The 17912-nt window shown below is 44.3% G+C and overlaps 1 protein-coding gene across 1 annotated transcript in view; it reads right to left on the bottom strand.

Annotated features, from left to right (window-relative positions):
- top2a (DNA topoisomerase II alpha) overlaps positions 1-15459 on the bottom strand; it is a 32144-nt gene extending 16685 nt beyond the window's left edge. Inside the window, exons 1-23 of the mRNA XM_002942586.5 lie at positions 15289-15459; positions 10547-10693; positions 10344-10434; positions 9112-9175; positions 8875-9020; positions 8516-8613; positions 8065-8277; positions 7785-7958; positions 7582-7683; positions 6609-6746; positions 6330-6468; positions 6092-6249; positions 5709-5834; positions 5011-5121; positions 4814-4919; positions 4368-4477; positions 4052-4144; positions 2483-2597; positions 2273-2394; positions 1883-2031; positions 1285-1516; positions 929-1063; positions 522-722 (exon numbers count right to left, since the gene is read on the bottom strand). Coding sequence (XP_002942632.3) covers positions 522-722; positions 929-1063; positions 1285-1516; positions 1883-2031; positions 2273-2394; positions 2483-2597; positions 4052-4144; positions 4368-4477; positions 4814-4919; positions 5011-5121; positions 5709-5834; positions 6092-6249; positions 6330-6468; positions 6609-6746; positions 7582-7683; positions 7785-7958; positions 8065-8277; positions 8516-8613; positions 8875-9020; positions 9112-9175; positions 10344-10434; positions 10547-10693; positions 15289-15309 — 2991 coding nt within the window. The 5' untranslated portion in view covers positions 15310-15459. The remainder of the gene's footprint in view (positions 1-521; positions 723-928; positions 1064-1284; positions 1517-1882; positions 2032-2272; positions 2395-2482; positions 2598-4051; positions 4145-4367; positions 4478-4813; positions 4920-5010; positions 5122-5708; positions 5835-6091; positions 6250-6329; positions 6469-6608; positions 6747-7581; positions 7684-7784; positions 7959-8064; positions 8278-8515; positions 8614-8874; positions 9021-9111; positions 9176-10343; positions 10435-10546; positions 10694-15288) is intronic.
- Positions 15460-17912: the final 2453 nt, after the last annotated feature.

Here is a 17912-nt window from a genome sequence, read left to right as displayed (position 1 = left end):
CAAGCAAATGGAAATTACACTGCTATATTGGGACATCGAAAAACTGAACATGGTAGTTTCTCTCTCTAATGATGAGATCTATGAGCTTGACAGCCCTGTTTATTTTTTATAAATAAATGTATGAGTACTGAGTAACTTGGGAGGTGTTATACAAATAAATAACACATTTAAATAGAAAGCAATGGGTCTGTGGCTGAATGCACTGTTTGGTAATATGGTTTGCCCGTTACTAGCAGCCCAGAGCAGATATGAACATGCTGCATGCATTAGGAATAAAAGGCAGACAGGGCTAGCTGTCCTTAAAGGTTAATCTCTGCTACCTTATCAAACATTCTTGCACGGCTACAACTTTAATACTGTAAGCTGAAAGGCTTGGTCTCTATTTGTTACATTAACTGCTACTCTGCATATATTCTCCAATAATGCAGCAATAGATAACCAATTATATTTAGGTATATGTCATCAGAAATAGAAAAAAAGAAGTATGCCCTCTGGGAAACAACTGCAGGATGAAAACCTACCATAGAATTACACGTGAGAGGTGTCTGCAGCTTAAAGACTTTGTGAAGCCCGGCAGCTTCAGCCTCCATTAGCTTTTGCTCAGTCAGTTTGACCACAAACTTCACAGTGGTGTCGGTGTGGTACTCCTTATAGTCTGTGATCAGAGGTGGTGTTTTCTCTGTGCCATTTAGCATAGGCTCTAGAACCTGCTCCTTATAATTCTGGGTGCAGAAGGGAAAAAAAAAAAAAAAAAATGTACATAAGAATATTTCCTATTGCAAAATATTAGGTGTTAATGAGTCTTATGAACACATGAAATCTTGGCACCTTCCATATAAATGCACCTATTTTATTCTTTATATATTAATAAAGAATAAAACTATGTAAAACATTTAAGACATTGCATAAATATCAGTGGTTGCCATACCTGAGTCCACGTCCTGACTGGAAGTTCCGAGATTTCTATAGTTGTGTTATCGAGCACAGACACCTCACCATTCAGAATGTACTGGTTTGGCCCAAGTTCTTGAATCAAACCTTTGAAATTTTTATAGCTGGGAAGCTGTTTTTAGGAAGAAATAAATGCAATGAGTTCACTTTTAATTAGTACTAGACCAAAACGTTTTGTAAAACCAAGACAAAACAGAAATCATGGATGGTGTACAGTGGCCTTATAACAATGCTGTCAATTATATATTATTGTAGAAAGACACTGTTTTTTTTAAAAAGATATCTGGACTACTTAAGTTATAGTAGTAATATACAATGTATTTAGTTACTAACCATTGGCAGAGGCTCAAGTCCATCCAGCAAACGACCAATATTGCTCACAATTTCACGGGTGTCGTAATTGGGAATTTTGCACGACCAGCCTGTGCCAATACCCTCTGCACCATTCACCAGAACTGTGGGTATGATGGGAATGTACCACTCTGGCTCAACCTTCTGGTTGTCGTCATACATAAACTTTAAGACACTGTCATCCATTGCAGGGAAAAGTAGTCGAGCCAGGGTGCTGAAAGAAAATGATAGGTTATAGCTTATTCAGAGCTCCATGATTTGAATTATTACAAAAGGAAATTGTGGTAACACCTGCTGCAGAGTTAAGGCAGCCATAAAAAAGCTGATCCAGAACAGTACGAGTTATTGCCAATGTTGTATTGTTCAGGGTTATAAACCAAACAATCAAAACATGGATCAGTATTATATTTTCAATGCTCTGTCACTGCACCATGCCATGGCTGAAAGTCCACTGACAAACGTGGTACCATGGTACATAGATATTGGGGTTGCCTGGCATGCATATATGCGCCGAAAAAATGATTTTTCTGTAAATTTTTGGCCATGGCAATAATCACAAGATATTTTGACTACTACTCACCTTAACATGGTGAAGATGTATCGAGGACTGGCAGCATCTTTGCCACCATGCAACCTAGTGCCAAACTGACCAATTGGTTGCAAGAGGCTGACGTTGTTACTTCCGACAAAGTTTTGTGCCAAGTTGATGATGGTCATCATTAGAGAAGTCTGGAAAGCAAGAATACTTACAGGTTATAGTACAGGCAAGAGGTTATGAGACACAAGAGTACGACACCATCTTCTCTTACAGATTACTTGAAGTTATGTTGTAAGAAGGGCAGAATATTTCATAGTTCAGTAAACCTTATCAAAGCACATTGTTATGTGACTGAACAGGAAAGGGGTTTAGTTACAAAAAAAAAAAATTTTTTACTCCTTTTTGAAACAGTTAAGTACTGCCACAACGTACCTCACCATGATGGTATGCAGACATTTCAGCCACAGAACCAGCCAACTGGGCCACCTTAACTTCACGCTTATCATTTCTTTTAAAGCAAGTGAACAACACTTTCCTCTGCCCAGGTTTCAAACCTTGTAAACAAAATATAATCAACTAATTAATCACCGAAAAGCATGTAAACCCTATATAAATTCACCCATGTAGATCTGAAAAACTTACCATCAACCAGGGAAGGGATGGATCTTTCATTGTCCGAGTTTGAGAACAGAATCAGTTCCTTATTAATAAAGTCATTGAATGTTAAATATTTTGTGGATTTTCCATAGAGGTATTCCTGAAGGAAACAATGATGTATGTTACATAACACTCATCCAGGCCCCTCTTAAAGGCATTAACAGAATCTGCCATTACCCCATCACTAGGAAGGGCATTCCCCAACCTCACCGCCCTCACTATGAAAAACCACCTACGCTGCTTCAAATGGAAGCTCCGTTCCTCTAATCTAAAGGAGTGACCTCTGGTGCGTTGATTGTTTTTACGGGAAAAAAGAACCCCCCTATCTGCCTATAATCCCCTCTAATGTACTTGTACAGAGTAATCATGTCCCCTCGCAAGCGCCTCTTTTCCAGAGAAAACAACCCCAACCCTGACAGTCTCACCTCATAGTTTAAAGGGAAAGGAAAGGCTAAGTCACTTGGGGGTGCCAAAATGTTAGGCACCCCCAAGTGACTTAGATCGCTTACCTTGTACCCTGGGCTGGTGCCCGTTAGGAGAAAAAAGCACCAGGCCAGGGTACCTGTAGGAAGCGCTTCCTCCTTCCTCTCTTCTGCCGGCGAAATCCGCCAGCCGGCGCATGCGCAGTAGAGTGAAAAGCTGACTTTCTTGTTTAAGTTCGGCTTTTCACTCTACTGCGCATGCGCACGCTGCTACCCCGGGGTGGTGCTGTTCTCTCCGTACAGGGGCACCAGCCCGGGGTAGAAGGTATGCGATCTAAGTCACTTGGGGGTGCCTAACATTTTGGCACCCCCAAGTGACTTAGCCTTTCCTTCTCCTTTAAATCTTCCATCCCCTTTACCAGTTTAGTTGCAGTCTCTGCACTCTCTCCAGCTCATTAATATCCTTCTTAAGGACTGGAGCCCAAAACTGCCCCACATACTCAGGGTGAGGCCTTATAAAATCTATAAAAGGGCAAAATTATGTTCTCATCCCTTGAGTCAATGCCCTTTTTTATACAAGACAGCACTATATTTGCTTTAGTAGCCACAGAATGACACTGCCTGGAATTAGACAACTTGTTATCTACAAAAACCCCTAGATCCTTCTCCATTAAGGATACCCCCAACACACTCTCATTCAGTAGATAGTTCGCGTTTATATTATTTCTACCAAAATGCATAACTTCAGTTATAACATAACATCAGTTCCTTATTAATAAAGTCATTGAATGTTAAATATTTTGTGGATTTTCCATAGAGGTATTCCTGAAGGAAACAATTATGTATGTTACATAACACTCATCCAGGCCCCTCTTAAAGGCATTAACAGAATCTGCCATTACCCCATCACTAGGAAGGGCATTCCACAACCTCACTGCCCTCACCGTGAAAAACCACCTACGCTGCTTTAAATGGAAGCTCCGTTATAGTGCAACTGTATTATATAATACATTTACACATAGCAATTTTTGAACAAACCAAATAAGGTTCATTTTCCAGAATTTATTTGTGTTGTAACCAGTGGTTTTTTTCAATTATAGGCATGGGTATCAGCTGTTAATATGTGCCTTACCTCTGGCAAGCCATGCAGCCTCCTTTCCCTGCGGTCTTGCATGAAGTTGGTCAGCCATTCCTTACGGTCATCCACCTTTTTTCGGCTAAAGGCCTAGAAGTTAAGATACAGAAATTTTTAGAAAGAATGGCCTAAAAAAGAATTAGTTGTTTAGAGAAGTCATAACTTAACACTGTTTTGATACGGTCAGGTTTTGTTATTGGTATAGAACAGTTCGGATATGGTTGTAAGCAACTAGCAAATGTTTCCACAAATATCCAATGAGAGAAATACCTCAGTTTGAAGAAAGCAAATACTAAAAAATGTAGAAAATTACCAAGGTGATCGCAGCATCATCGATAGGGCCCTCATATTTGAAGGGAATTCGATGTCTCTCCATATCGGAGAAGTATTCCTTTGCCTCTTTAGATGTGCTGGTACCCAGACCTATGGAACATAAGAATTTAGTTAAAAGCACAGTACCAGCCAACACATCCTACAACAGCTGCTAACGTCCCGTCCGAGAATGCAGATAGTATAGGACTACAGCAGGAATAAGGGAACGCTATCAATATATACCCCCCAGTGCAGTCCTTAATGTGGCATAAAACCAGATTTATATGGCTATTTTACCAGTGGCTGCAGTGTTGTATTTTAATAGGTTTGGTGCTACTTAGAATATTAAGTCACCATGAATGTGAGCAAGCCCTTCACCGGGTAATATAAATATAGGGGTTCTTACTTGCCTGCCAGAGCACTACCACACAGGGTTTTAGAACAAACCTTTGTAGTACTTTATTTTCCATGTTTTGTGACTGTCAGTATTGTTCTTCCATTCCTCAAATTCAGGGATACTATAAAATGAAAGCTCCTGTTTGCTTTTTGTGACCTGCAGAAAAGGATTGGAAAAGAAAAAAGTCAGATGAGAAGAAAACATGAAACTGTGGCAGCAGGATTACTAGATTTGCAGGAACACACACCTTGATGATTGGCGTGATAAATTCCTCCAAAAATCGATGTTTCAGCAGAGATGGCCAATTGTGGTGGATAAAGTTGATCAACAAGCCTTTGATATGGGAGCCGTCTTGATCCTATACAAAAAAAAATTAAAATCAGTTGGCCCAATCTTTAAATGGAAGCTATACCTCTGAACACCGAGGGGTCTATAAAAATATACCATATTTAGAAAACCCTTTATAAAAAGCATTATGAAAGTTATACAATGCTTGCCAGTGGATTACACCAAAATGAAACACTGCCATTTTAAAGTCCCACCCTCATACAAACCACTGTGTTGCACATAAACCTACGGCACACCAACATTACATCAGCTGAATGGGCAGTTGTATCTATTACCATACTCCTTCTGTTAGTAATATTCTGTCTGTTGTACCTTGAGCAGTAAATATAACCAATATGTCTCTCAACTGAGTGGCATATATATATATATATATATATATATATATATATTTTATGTAAGATATGTTTACATGCAGCATATAGTCCCCTCTAACACATTAAGCAAACTATCCTTTAGGCAAGCAGACTACCCTGTTTAACGCAGCAGTAAACAGATCACCATTCCAGTTTTCCTAGCAAATCGCTTCAAATGTATTTAGTTGGGATAACGGTAACATTGCTGGGGAGCTTTTTCATATATACAAATATCTGAACAAACCTGATCTGTCATAATCATGACCTTTCCATAACGGAGTGTCTTTAGGGACTCGTTATCATCATAATTCTTTTTATATTGCAGACCCACGATCTTAATGATGTTGTTTATTTCAGCATTCTCCATGATCTAATACAAATACATAAATAAAATAATTAAAATCTGACCTGATTTGTACTAATGTCAATTTGCAGTTCTCATAATGTCTCTCCCCTCACACTGAAAAAGAGATACTGCATTTGATCTTTAGCAAACACAATAATAAAATTTGCATTTTTGAAGTAAAAGCCATCTACCTACTCTACAATGTAATCTACTACCAGTCAAACTGTTACTAGTTTCCCTCCAACAGAGTTATACCAAACCAGTGCAATGTTCTTACTTACCTGCTTGTGAGAGGCCTCCCTGACATTGAGAAGCTTGCCTCTAAGTGGGAAAACACCATACCGGTCCCTTCCCACCACACCAAGACCAGACACAGCCAATGTCTTGGCTGAGTCTCCTTCAGTTAGAATAAGTGTGCAGTCCAGGGAGTTTCTGCTGCCTGCAATTAAATGCCAGCCATATTTAAAAACATTTCCATATTTATGTTAAAATCAGCAATTTATAAATCTATTTACATACCAGCATCGTTTGCATCATCCAGTTTAGGAATGCCCTTGATCTTTGTGTGCTTCACTGAGGAACATTTTTTATTTAGTTGAGTCTGTGCTTTGAATTTGACCCAGTTTAGAATGCTTTCCACAATTCCACAGTTTGTTGCCTGTAAAAAAACAAATGAACTGTATTTCAATACAACAGCACAAAGTTGTATAAAGGTAGCCTAGAAGACAGTTATACTACACCGTTGCTTGTAGTCATGAAATGTAATCGACTAATACAAGAAACCAAAAAGATACTTACACCTTTAATAAATTTCTCCGACAGCGTACATTTGGATCCAAAACTCTTAGACTGCAAAGTCATATTCTCCTTGGTCTGAGAGTCAAATGTTGGATTTTCAATCAGGGAATTCACAAAAACCCACATATGATTTTTCACCTGTGAAGAAAGGTTACATGTAAGAACGTGAAGGATTTTGCAGGGGCATAGAGCCACGAAACCCCTTTTAATCTTCACCGCAAAACAAAATATTCTAGCCGCTTATCCTATGAAAATGGAGGCTCTATATCTACGGAAAAGGGAATAAAGTCCCAAAGGCTACATTATGCCATACTGATGGAAACTATATTGGGATTTCTCATACAAACTCACTCAGTTTAGCACATTTAAATGCATGAATACACTTCCAGTATTACTGGTCCTTTAATGCACTTGCAACACAAGTCCATGTTATTGAGAACACACAGGATCAAAGTCAAGCTTTTTCGCTGAAGACAGAGCAACAGATCACTGTTTAAGGTAGTGATCCCAAACCTGTGGCTCATAAGCAAAATGTTGCTCCCAGTGGCCCTAAAGCAGGGGCTTATTTTTGAATTCCTGAATTGGAGGCAAGTTTTTGTTGCATAAAACCAGGCGTACTGGCAAACAGCTTCCTGTAGGCTGCCAGTCCCCATAGGTTCCCCCAAATAGTCAATTAAAGCCCTTATTTGGCACCCCTGGGGACTTCCTATGCTTGTGTTGCACCCGCAAATCTTTTTACATTTGTTGGGGACCCCTGGTTTAAGGGATAGTTGAAACAAAGTGAAACTACTCATACCAATACTCAAGCTCTTGAAGCAAGTAATGGTACCAGAATCACATGCCAGCACAAAACGGCATGCACTCGTCGGACTCCAGGACAGCGGATAAAAATTCAAAAAAGCTTTATTAAAGATAAAAACATAACATGTTTCGTGTGACTGCACACGTATTCATAGGTACCAGAATCACATACCTGAAAAGGTTTCACAGCGATCCCACCTTTATTCTTCTTTTTCACAACCTCAATAAGTTTGGCAATAATCTGGTCTGCGACATAATCAACATGCCTGCCACCCTATTAAGGAAAGCACAGATTATCATATATTTGTATATATAAGAATGGTCTCTTCTAGTATTAAACTATTTTGGATATGGGACACTAAACAGGAAACTTACTTTTGTGGTTGCAATACTGTTGACAAAGCTGATCTGCTGGAAGCCCTTTTCACTCATGGTCAAACAAATTTCCCAGCGATCATTCACCAGCTCGTGCATTACCTTCAATGGATTACCCGTTTCATCAAGTTTATTTTTCAGGTACAGATCAACATAACTTCGGAAGCCAGATATCTTGAAAAGGGGACAAGGTGTCAATTCAGGGGCAAAACACAAACTTGTTAAAAATACTGAGGGTGGTGTACTGAGGCTTATGCTTAAACATTTCAATGCTACTTACTGGAAGTCTCTTCCCATTTAGGAAAACCTTTACTCCTTTAGAAGAGCCAGCAACATCGTAAGCTCTGCGGGACATTAGGGCCACAATATCTTTGTCTAATATCTGCATTTTAAACTTGCTCAGATCAGGCTGAAAAGTGATGCAAGTGTAGTCTTCCCCATCAAATGGCTTAATCTTTGCATCTGCTGCATCCGACATGTTGTCGGTCCAAGTCTATTAAAACAAAACAAGGTTACAACAAGTTCTAGAGGATGTAACGGAAAGCTTCCAAGAGGGATACAATTAACATAACTCAAAAGGTATGATACAATCACTAATAGACTACAAGACGGGGAAGGTAGGAAGAAGCTGCAGGTACTAGATATCTAGGTGTATAGGCACAGGCTATTGACAAGATGCCTAAAAAGGTTTTCAACAGAGAAGCCTTCTTAAAAGGCATCAAAAAACATACCTGCTTGAATACTTTCTTATACTCTCTGCATGCAGTTTCAACAGTAAACTTGTTACTGAATATATTACAGAGTTTGGCACCGTATCCATTACGACCACCTGTAAAAGAATAATGTTTGTCAGTTTCACAAAGACAAAACAAAGTTCAAAAACCGACGTAATAGAATTTTAGAAAGCTAAGTTAAGCAGCATTTAATGTCTACAGGATACAGCCCAACTGACCAGACATCATGAAACAATTTCAGAGACTTGCAGAACCATCCACAATAAGAAAAAACACCAACTATAACTTTAAACCCCCTTTCAAGTAACGCCAACAATTTCCTTATGTCCAAGACAGAAGCAGAAATACTTTCTCACCAGTTACTTTCTTCTGGTCATCATCATAATTACTGGAAGTCAGCAACTGGCCAAATATGAGGGCAGGGACAAACACTTTCTCTACTTTGTGTTCAACAACAGGAATTCCCTTCCCGTTATTCCACACACTCACTGTGTTACTCTCTCTGAAAGAATAAAGGTAAAGAATAAAGTTTAAAATGTAAAAAAAAAAAGTCACTTTTATTGTCACTTTGCACCGGAAGGAAGATAACTTACGGGTTTATGGTGATCTTTATGCAGGACATGGTGGGGTCCCTCTGTTTATTATCGGCTGCATTCACTGTTAATATCCATAAAAAAAAAAATGGAAGTTCTACATTAATGCTTGTATTTCAAGTATGACATCTCTAAAATTTGAAAAAGTCACTTCCCCACAGTTACATTTTTTGTCCCTTTGCATGCAAACTGTTACCTATAACATAAAGGTGCCCATACACCTTCAGATCCGATGGTGATGTCGCCAAGCAAGTGGATCTTCTCCCTATATCGCCCACCCGTCAGAAGAATCTTGGGGCCAAACAATCGAATTATAACGACGGTTATAGGGGACGAGCCGATGCGGTCCCCGATCAGACTGAATTTTCTAACCTGGCTGATCGATATCTGGCCAATTTCAGGCCAGATATCGGTCGGGCAGGCCCGTCGGTAGTGCCCCTACACGGGCAGATTAGCTGCCGAATCGGTCTAAGGGACCGATATCAGCAGCTAGAATCGGCCCGTGTATGGGGACCTTAACACTACACAGAACAAAGGCAGGAAGATCTGGCAAGCTGGGCTTAACATTGCCATATATAAATATATACATCGGCACCATATAATAGCCTCTGTTAGATCAGTAGGTCTTTCCAGATAACAGGAGGGCTCCCCTTGAGAGGAGAGGCAAGAAGATCCCATGTTAAGGGTTTGTTTATGGTGAGAGCTGCTGTGAGGATTGGATACCTTGATAGGTAAGATTAACCACAAAGCAGAGTTGCCCTTTTAGAACAGGAAGCAAGCAGATGGTTTAGGGCCCTGGCACACGGGGAGATTAGTCGCCCGCGACAAATCTCCCTGTTCGTGGGCGACTAATCTCCCCGGATTGCCATCCCACCGGCGAAAATGTAAATCGCCGGTGGGATGGCATATGTGGCGGCGCGATTTCAGTGAAATCGTGGAAGTTGCCTTGAGAGGAAACCGCCGCATATGCCATCCCACCGGCGATTTACATTTTCGCCGATGGGATGGCAATCTGGGGAGATTAGTCGAACGTGAACAGGGAGATTTGTCGTGGACGATTAATCTCCCCATGTGCCAGAGCCCCTTAAAATGAGGTTACTTTTAGCTATCAATTAAATTTGGATAAATTAAATTTGATGGACTTGTCTATTTCAAATTTGCTACTATATAACTAGAAGTATGCGCCCAATAGCGTAGGCTGCACAATAGATTCATGAAGTCAAATGACTCACCCAGTATTTCATCAAAGATTTTATACAAGCCAGGGACAAATGTTACGTCTCTGCAATTCAGTCCTTCATCTTCATCAAATACCCACATTTGCTGAAAGTTAAAAAAAAAAAAAAATCATCAAGTCCTGCTCTTACCAAGTGCCCTATGCATAAGAGAAAGCTATACACATGGTACTACTATTGCACATAGCTGGAAATCTTACCTGTGTAACAGGCTCCACAGAACCAATGTAGGTATCTGGACGGAGCAATATATGCTCCAACTGGGTCTTCTTTTGGTAAATTCGCTCTACAGAGAGACGCTTGTTATCACTTTTCTTCACTTTACCCACAGTTTTGTTCTCAAGAGGCTAGAAAAGAATGGAACATGTAATAGGAAAGTAAAATGGAAGGGGTTGCTGAGAATTGCAGTCAATCCAGTACAGGTATGGGATCCGTTATCTGGAAACCAATTATGCAGAAAGTTTAGAATTATGGAAAGGCCGTCTCCCATGGACTCCATTATAAGAAAATAATTCTAATTTTTAAAAATATAAAACAGTACCTTGTACTTGATCCCAACTAAGATATAATTACCCCTTATTGGGGGCAGAACAGCCCTATTGGGTTTATTTAATGGTTAAATGATTCCCTTTTCTCTGTAATAATAAAACAGTACCTGTACTTGATCCCAACTAAGATATAATTACCCCTTATTGAGGGCAGAACAGCCCTATTGGGTTTATTTAATGGTTAAATGATTCCCTTTTCTCTGTAATAATAAAACAGTACCTGTACTTGATCCCAGCTAAGATATAATTACCCCTTATTGGGGCAGAACAGCCCTATTGGGTTTATTTAATGGTTAAATGATTCCCTTTCTCTGTAATAATAAAACAGTACCTGTACTTGATCCCAACTAAGATATAATTACCCCTAATTGGGGGCAGAACAGTCCTATTGGGTTTAAATGATTTTTTAGTAGACAAGGTATGGCGGTCCAAATTACAAAAATATCCCTTATCCGGAAAGCCCTGGGTCCCGAGCATTCTGGATAACAGGTCCATACCTGTACAAATACTGCCCAGTTTCCAGAACTAATGTTTAATTATGTACAGAAACTTTACTGTGGCTTATTGCATCTAAGTATAGCTTTCACTCTGCATGTGCCTGCCCAGACCAGAGAGAAGTTGGAAGCAGCAAAAGAAGATGGCAAGGATTAGCCTCTACAGCAGGGGTCCCCAAGCTTTCTTACTCGTGAGCCACAGTCAAATGTAAAAAAACTTGGGAAGCAACACAAGCACCATAAAAGTTCATGGAGGAGCCAAATAAGGACTGTGATTGGCTATTAGGGGCCTCTATGCACCCTATCAGCTTACAGGGGCTTTATTTGGTAGGAAATTTTGTTTTTATTTAACCAAAACTTGCCCCCATGTCAGGAATTCAAAAATAACTCCCTGGTTTGGGGGCACTGAGAGCAACATCCAAGGGGTTGGGGAGCAACATGTTGCCCCTGAGCCACTGGTTGGCACCAGTGGATCAGAATACATATATGGTGAACAGCTATGAGCTATCACACACAGTGGGGACACCTTTCTACTGTTATACTTCTGGGGAAGGGGTGGTCAGCAGCAAGCATAGCCTATTGGGGGGGGTCCTCAAATGTCACTTGCCAGGTTGTCGGTTTTCAGCCAAATTGGGCTACTAATTTAAAGACCTGGCCAAGAAACCCGCCAAGGTACAGTTTTGGGCTATATTTTGGAGCCTTGGAGGGTTTGTAGTTTGGAAACTAGTCAAAGTTTTTTTCCGCCTAGTGTGCCTGTCCCACTGCATGCTGGGTAATGTAGTTTGTATCTAACAATTAGCCTACAGCTAGAATATAAAACTACAATACCCAGCATGCAATTGGCCAGTATAGACAGAGGCTCTGTTTTGTATTCCTTTTTGCTCTTTCAGGCTCAACCTGTCTGCCTTACACCCTGCTCTATAGGGTATGTGATTGTACTGTTACTTTCTACTGGGATGTGGGGCAGTTCTACCCCCTGCTCCCTGCTCTATAGGGTATGTGATTGTACTGTTACTTTCTACTGGGATGTGGGGCAGTTCTACCCCCTGCTCTATAGGGTATGTGATTGTACTGTTACTTTCTACTGGGATGTGGGGCAGTTCTACCCCTGCTCCCTGCTCTATAGGGTATGTGACTGTACTGTTACTTTCTACTGGGATGTGGGGCAGTTCTACCCTGCCCTGCTCTATAGGGTATGTGATTGTACTGTTACTTTCTACTGGGATGTGGGGCAGTTCTACCCCCTGCTCCCTGCTCTATAGGGTATGTGACTGTACTGTTACTTTCTACTGGGATGTGGGGCAGTTCTACCCCCTGCTCTATAGGGTATGTGATTGTACTGTTACTTTCTACTGGGATGTGGGGCAGTTCTACCCTGCTCTATAGGGTATGTGATTGTACTGTTACTTTCTACTGGGATGTGGGGCAGTGCTCCCTGCTCTATAGGGTATGTGATTGTACTGTTACTTTCTACTGGGATGTGGGGCAGTTCTACCCCCTGCTCCTGCTCTATAGGGTATGTGATTGTACTGTTACTTTCTACTGGATGTGGGCAGTTCTACTGCTCTATAGGGTATGTGATTGTACTGTTACTTTCTACTGGGATGTGGGGCAGTTCTACTCCGGGCCCTGTCATTGGTTGCGCCCCGTGTGTACGGGTGACGTCAGTACGCACGGGGCGCAACGCTATAAAAGGGCCTGTGTGCGGTCGCGTGTAGGCAGAAGTGCAGAGGCGGCGCACGTGAGGGGAAGATGCTGCTGAAGCCGCCGAAGAGTAAAATGCTGCTGGGCACCAATGTATTAGGGGGGGGCCACGGGGCACTGCTGCTGGGCACCAATGTACTAGGGGGGCTGGCTCTTGGCACCAATGTACTGGGGGCACTGCTGCTGGGCACCAAATGTACTAGGGGGGCACTGCTGCTGGGCACCAATGTACTAGGGGGGGCACTGCTGCTGGGCACCAGTGTACTAGGGGGGCACTGCTGCTGGGCACCAGTGTACTAGGGGGCACTGCTGCTGGGCACCAGTGTACTAGGGGGCACTGCTGCTGGGCACCAGTGTACTAGGGGGGCACTGCTGCTGGGCACCAGTGTACTAGGGGCACTGCTGCTGGGCACCAGTGTACTAGGGGGGCACTGCTGCTGGGCACCAGTGTACTAGGGGCACTGCTGCTGGGCACCAGTGTACTAGGGGGGCACTGCTGCTGGGCACCAGTGTACTAGGGGGCACTGCTGCTGGGCACCAGTGTACTAGGGGGGCACTGCTGCTGGGCACCAGTGTACTAGGGGGGCACTGCTGCTGGGCACCAGTAGTACTAGGGGGGCACTGCTGCTGGGCACCAGTGTACTAGGGGGCACTGCTGCTGGGCACCAGTGTACTAGGGGGCACTGTGCTGGCACCAGTGTACTAGGGGGGCACTGCTGCTGGGCAACCAGTGTACTAGGGGGGCACTGCTGCTGGCACCAGTGTACTAGGGGGGCACTGCTGCTGGGCACCAGTGTTACTAGGGGGGGCACTGCTGCTGGGACACCAGTGTACTAGGGGGGCACTGCTGCTGGGCACCAGTGTACTAGGGGGGCACTGCTGCTGGGCACCAGTGTACTAGGGGGGCACTGCTGCTGGGCACCAGTGTACTAGGGGGGCACTGCTGCTGGGCACCAGTGTACTAGGGGGGCACTGCTGCTGGGCACCAGATGTACTAGGGGGCACTGCTGCTGGGCACCAATGTAATAGGGGGGCACTGCTGCTGGGCACCAGTGTACTAGGGGGGCACTGCTGCTGGGCACCAGTGTACTAGGGGGCACTGCTCTTGGCACCAGTGTACTAGGGGGGCACTGCTGCTGGGCACCAGTGTACTAGGGGGGCACTGCTGCTGGGCACCAGTGTACTAGGGGGGCACTGCTCTTGGCACCAGTGTACTAGGGGGGCACTGCTCTTGGCACCAGTGTACTAGGGGGGCACTGCTCTTGGCACAGTGTACTAGGGGGGCACTGCTGCTGGGCACCAGTGTACTAGGGGGGCACTGCTGCTGGGCACCAGTGTACTAGGGGGGCACTGCTCTTGGCACCAGTGTACTAGGGGGGCACTGCTGCTGGGCACCAGTGTACTAGGGGGGCACTGCTCTTGGCACCAGTGTACTAGGGGGGCACTGCTCTTGGCACCAGTGTACTAGGGGGGCACTGCTCTTGGCACCAGTGTACTAGGGGGGCACTGCTCTTGGCACCTACTGGGATGTGGGGGCAGTTCTGCTGTTGACCCTTAAGCTATAACTCTCAGGATATCTTGGGGCTGCTGGGAGTTGTAGTTCAACGCACCCATATGTATATCATGTCAACATTCTGAATCCATTTCTGTAGTGATTTTCCAGCTGGACTGGGCACAGAGGGCAGGGAAGTGCAGGGTAGTGATTATACACTTTAAAAAGGCAGGTTTTCCCATATATACTTTTATTTTTTAGATTTTTTTTCATTGCACACATTGGGCTACTTTCCAAGTGGCTTTTGGCTAGTGTTGGGCTGGTTTTAGAACTGATTTTGGCTGGTTTGGAAAAATAAATCTGGCAACTATGGTAGACAGGGAAGACAGGGGAAATGTATATAGTGACAGCTGTGTGACAAATTAACCAATATCCATACTACACTGCCATTGGTCATTATCAGCGGACAATAAGGCACACACAATTGTACCAAAAGATCAGTATCTGTATGGTCACCCCAAGACAAAACTAGAACTACAATAGAAAAGCAAGTTTATTAGAACGAACTACACAAACCCACAACATGGCTAAATATGATGTGGTCACATTGCGCCCCCCCTCCCCACTGATTTTGGTACGTTCCCACATACAGTTAATGCGCAGCTACCCCCTGCCTGACACGATTAATATGAAAAGTCACTAACCTGCAGAGGATCTGTCTCCATGTTTGACGTTTGATAATAAGACCCAAAACCACCAAAAAAAAATCCCGAATCTAACACAGGAACTCCTCACTCCCCGCTTTCCTACAATACACTAAACTGAACGGCCGTTACGCCACCACATTCGAACGTCTGTATCCCGCCTAAACCGCTCAACCAATCACACGTCCAGAGTTTGCGAAAGCCAATCATCTCAGTTTAGGGGCGGTGCTTAGTACGAACCCGCGAATCAAATGACTGGAAGCGCTCAGTCAACGCCGGCTTCCTGTAACAACGCCGCACACTGAACTAGGGCTAAGGGGCGGGGAAACACATTGTAGCTCGGAACCTCTGTTGTGGTGCTTGTGTTTAGGACCCAAATAACTAAATAAATAAACTGTTTCCCCCCAACCAATAGTTACAGTCGTTTGTGAGGCGCACACTTGTGATAGAAAAGTAGTGGCAATAACACATTACACTGTTATGATGCTGGCAATTGTTACTGTTGAGGTAACTTCAGGCTCAAATTGCTGTTTTTAGGTTCTATAAATCAGCGTTTTTCAACCGCTGTAGTGTGCCGCGAGATGTTGACTGGTGTGCCGTAGGCAGGGCCGCAATTTTTACTTTCAAAGGGGGCCCGGCGATGCTACAGTTTTTCTTAGTAGCTCGGGTCCCCTTTAATAAAATCCGGGCCCTGTCATTGGTTGCGCCCCGGGTGTACGGGTGACGTCAGTACGCACGGGGCGCAACGCTATAAAAGGGCCTGTGTGCGGTCGCGTGTAGCCAGAAGTGCAGAGGCGGCGCGCGTGAGGGGAAGATGCTGCTGAAGCCGCCGAAGAGCAGAAGTAAAATGCTGCTGGGCACCAATGTATTAGGGGGGGGCCACGGGGCACACTGACTTATGGGGGCACTGCTGCTGGGCACCAATGTACTAGGGGGGGCTGGCTCTTGGCACCAATGTACTGGGGGGCACTGCTGCTGGGCACCAATGTACTAGGGGGGCACTGCTCTTGGCACCAATGTACTAGGGGGGCACTGCTCTGGCACCAATGTACTAGGGGGCACTGCTCTTGGCACCAATGTACTAGGGGGCACTGCTCTTGGCACCAATGTACTAGGGGGGCACTGCTCTTGGCACCAATGTACTAGGGGGCACTGCTGCTGGGCACCAGTGTACTAGGGGGGCACTGCTGCTGGGCACCAATGTACTAGGGGGGCACTGCTGCTGGGCACCAATGTACTAGGGGGGCACTGCTGCTGGGCACCAATGTACTAGGGGGCACTGCTCTTGGCACCAATGTACTAGGGGGCACTGCTCTTGGCACCAATGTACTAGGGGGCACTGCTCTTGGCACCAATGTACTAGGGGGGCACTGCTCTTGGCACCAATGTACTAGGGGGCACTGCTGCTGGGCACCAGTGTACTAGGGGGGCACTGCTGCTGGGCACCAATGTACTAGGGGGGCACTGCTCTTGGCACCAATGTACTAGGGGGGCACTGCTGCTGGGCACCAGTGTACTAGGGGGGCACTGCTGCTGGGCACCAATGTACTAGGGGGGCACTGCTGCTGGGCACCAATGTACTAGGGGGGCACTGCTCTTGGCACCAATGTACTAGGGGGGCACTGCTGCTGGGCACCAATGTACTAGGGGGGCACTGCTGCTGGGCACCAATGTACTAGGGGGGCACTGCTCTTGGCACCAATGTACTAGGGGGGCACTGCTGCTGGGCACCAGTGTACTAGGGGGGCACTGCTCTTGGCACCAATGTACTAGGGGGGCACTGCTGCTGGGCACCAATGTACTAGGGGGGCACTGCTCTTGGCACCAATGTACTAGGGGGCACTGCTGCTGGGCACCAGTGTACTAGGGGGGCACTGCTGCTGGGCAGTTGAATTTTTTAACATTTTCTAATGGTGGTGTGCCTCGTGATTTTTTTCATGAAACAAGTGTGCCTTTGCCCAAAAAAGGTTGAAAAACACTGCTATAAATCTTGTAGATGTTATATTGTACATAGCAGCCCCTGGGAAATGCATTAAAATGATTCCATGACTGACCCCCATTAGAGCAGTAGTTTGCTTTTGGGACAATTGCCCCTCATTTAACTTGTCAGGTTTTGCCCCATGGGTGCTGCTGCAATGAGGCAAGTGGCAGCACCCTGCAGGTTACAAACAGCTAGAAAAACCATAGTAAAACAACTCGCCAAATGTAAAAGGAGGGCCAGATGCATAAGCCCCACACCCTCAGCTCAGGGAGCAGAAAACCATCAACAATCAAAAGAAATGCTTGGAATCCACAGGGCCAAAATATAATAAAATAAATACATAAAAATCTTAATTAAAGTTGAAATAAAAAAATAGACATCTCTGATGGCCCTACGCGTTTCGTGCTCAAGGGCACATAGTCAAGGGTACTAAGCCCATGGGGCACATTTACTAACCCACGAATCCGAATTGGAAAAATTCCGATTGAAAAACTAACATTTTGCGACTTTTTTGTATTTTTTGCGATTTTTTTCAGCGCCTTTACGACTTTTCGGAAATTGTCGCGACTTTTTCGTTACCAATACGATTTGTGCGAAAAAACGCGAGTTTTTCGTAGCCATTACAATGTGCTCGTATCTTGTT

The sequence above is a fragment of the Xenopus tropicalis genome, chromosome 10 (genome assembly GCF_000004195.4).
Source record: "Xenopus tropicalis strain Nigerian chromosome 10, UCB_Xtro_10.0, whole genome shotgun sequence".
Lineage (NCBI taxonomy): Eukaryota > Metazoa > Chordata > Amphibia > Anura > Pipidae > Xenopus > Xenopus tropicalis.
The sequence above is the reverse complement of the archived record's forward strand: the minus strand, read 5'-3'. Positions and strand labels throughout refer to the sequence as shown.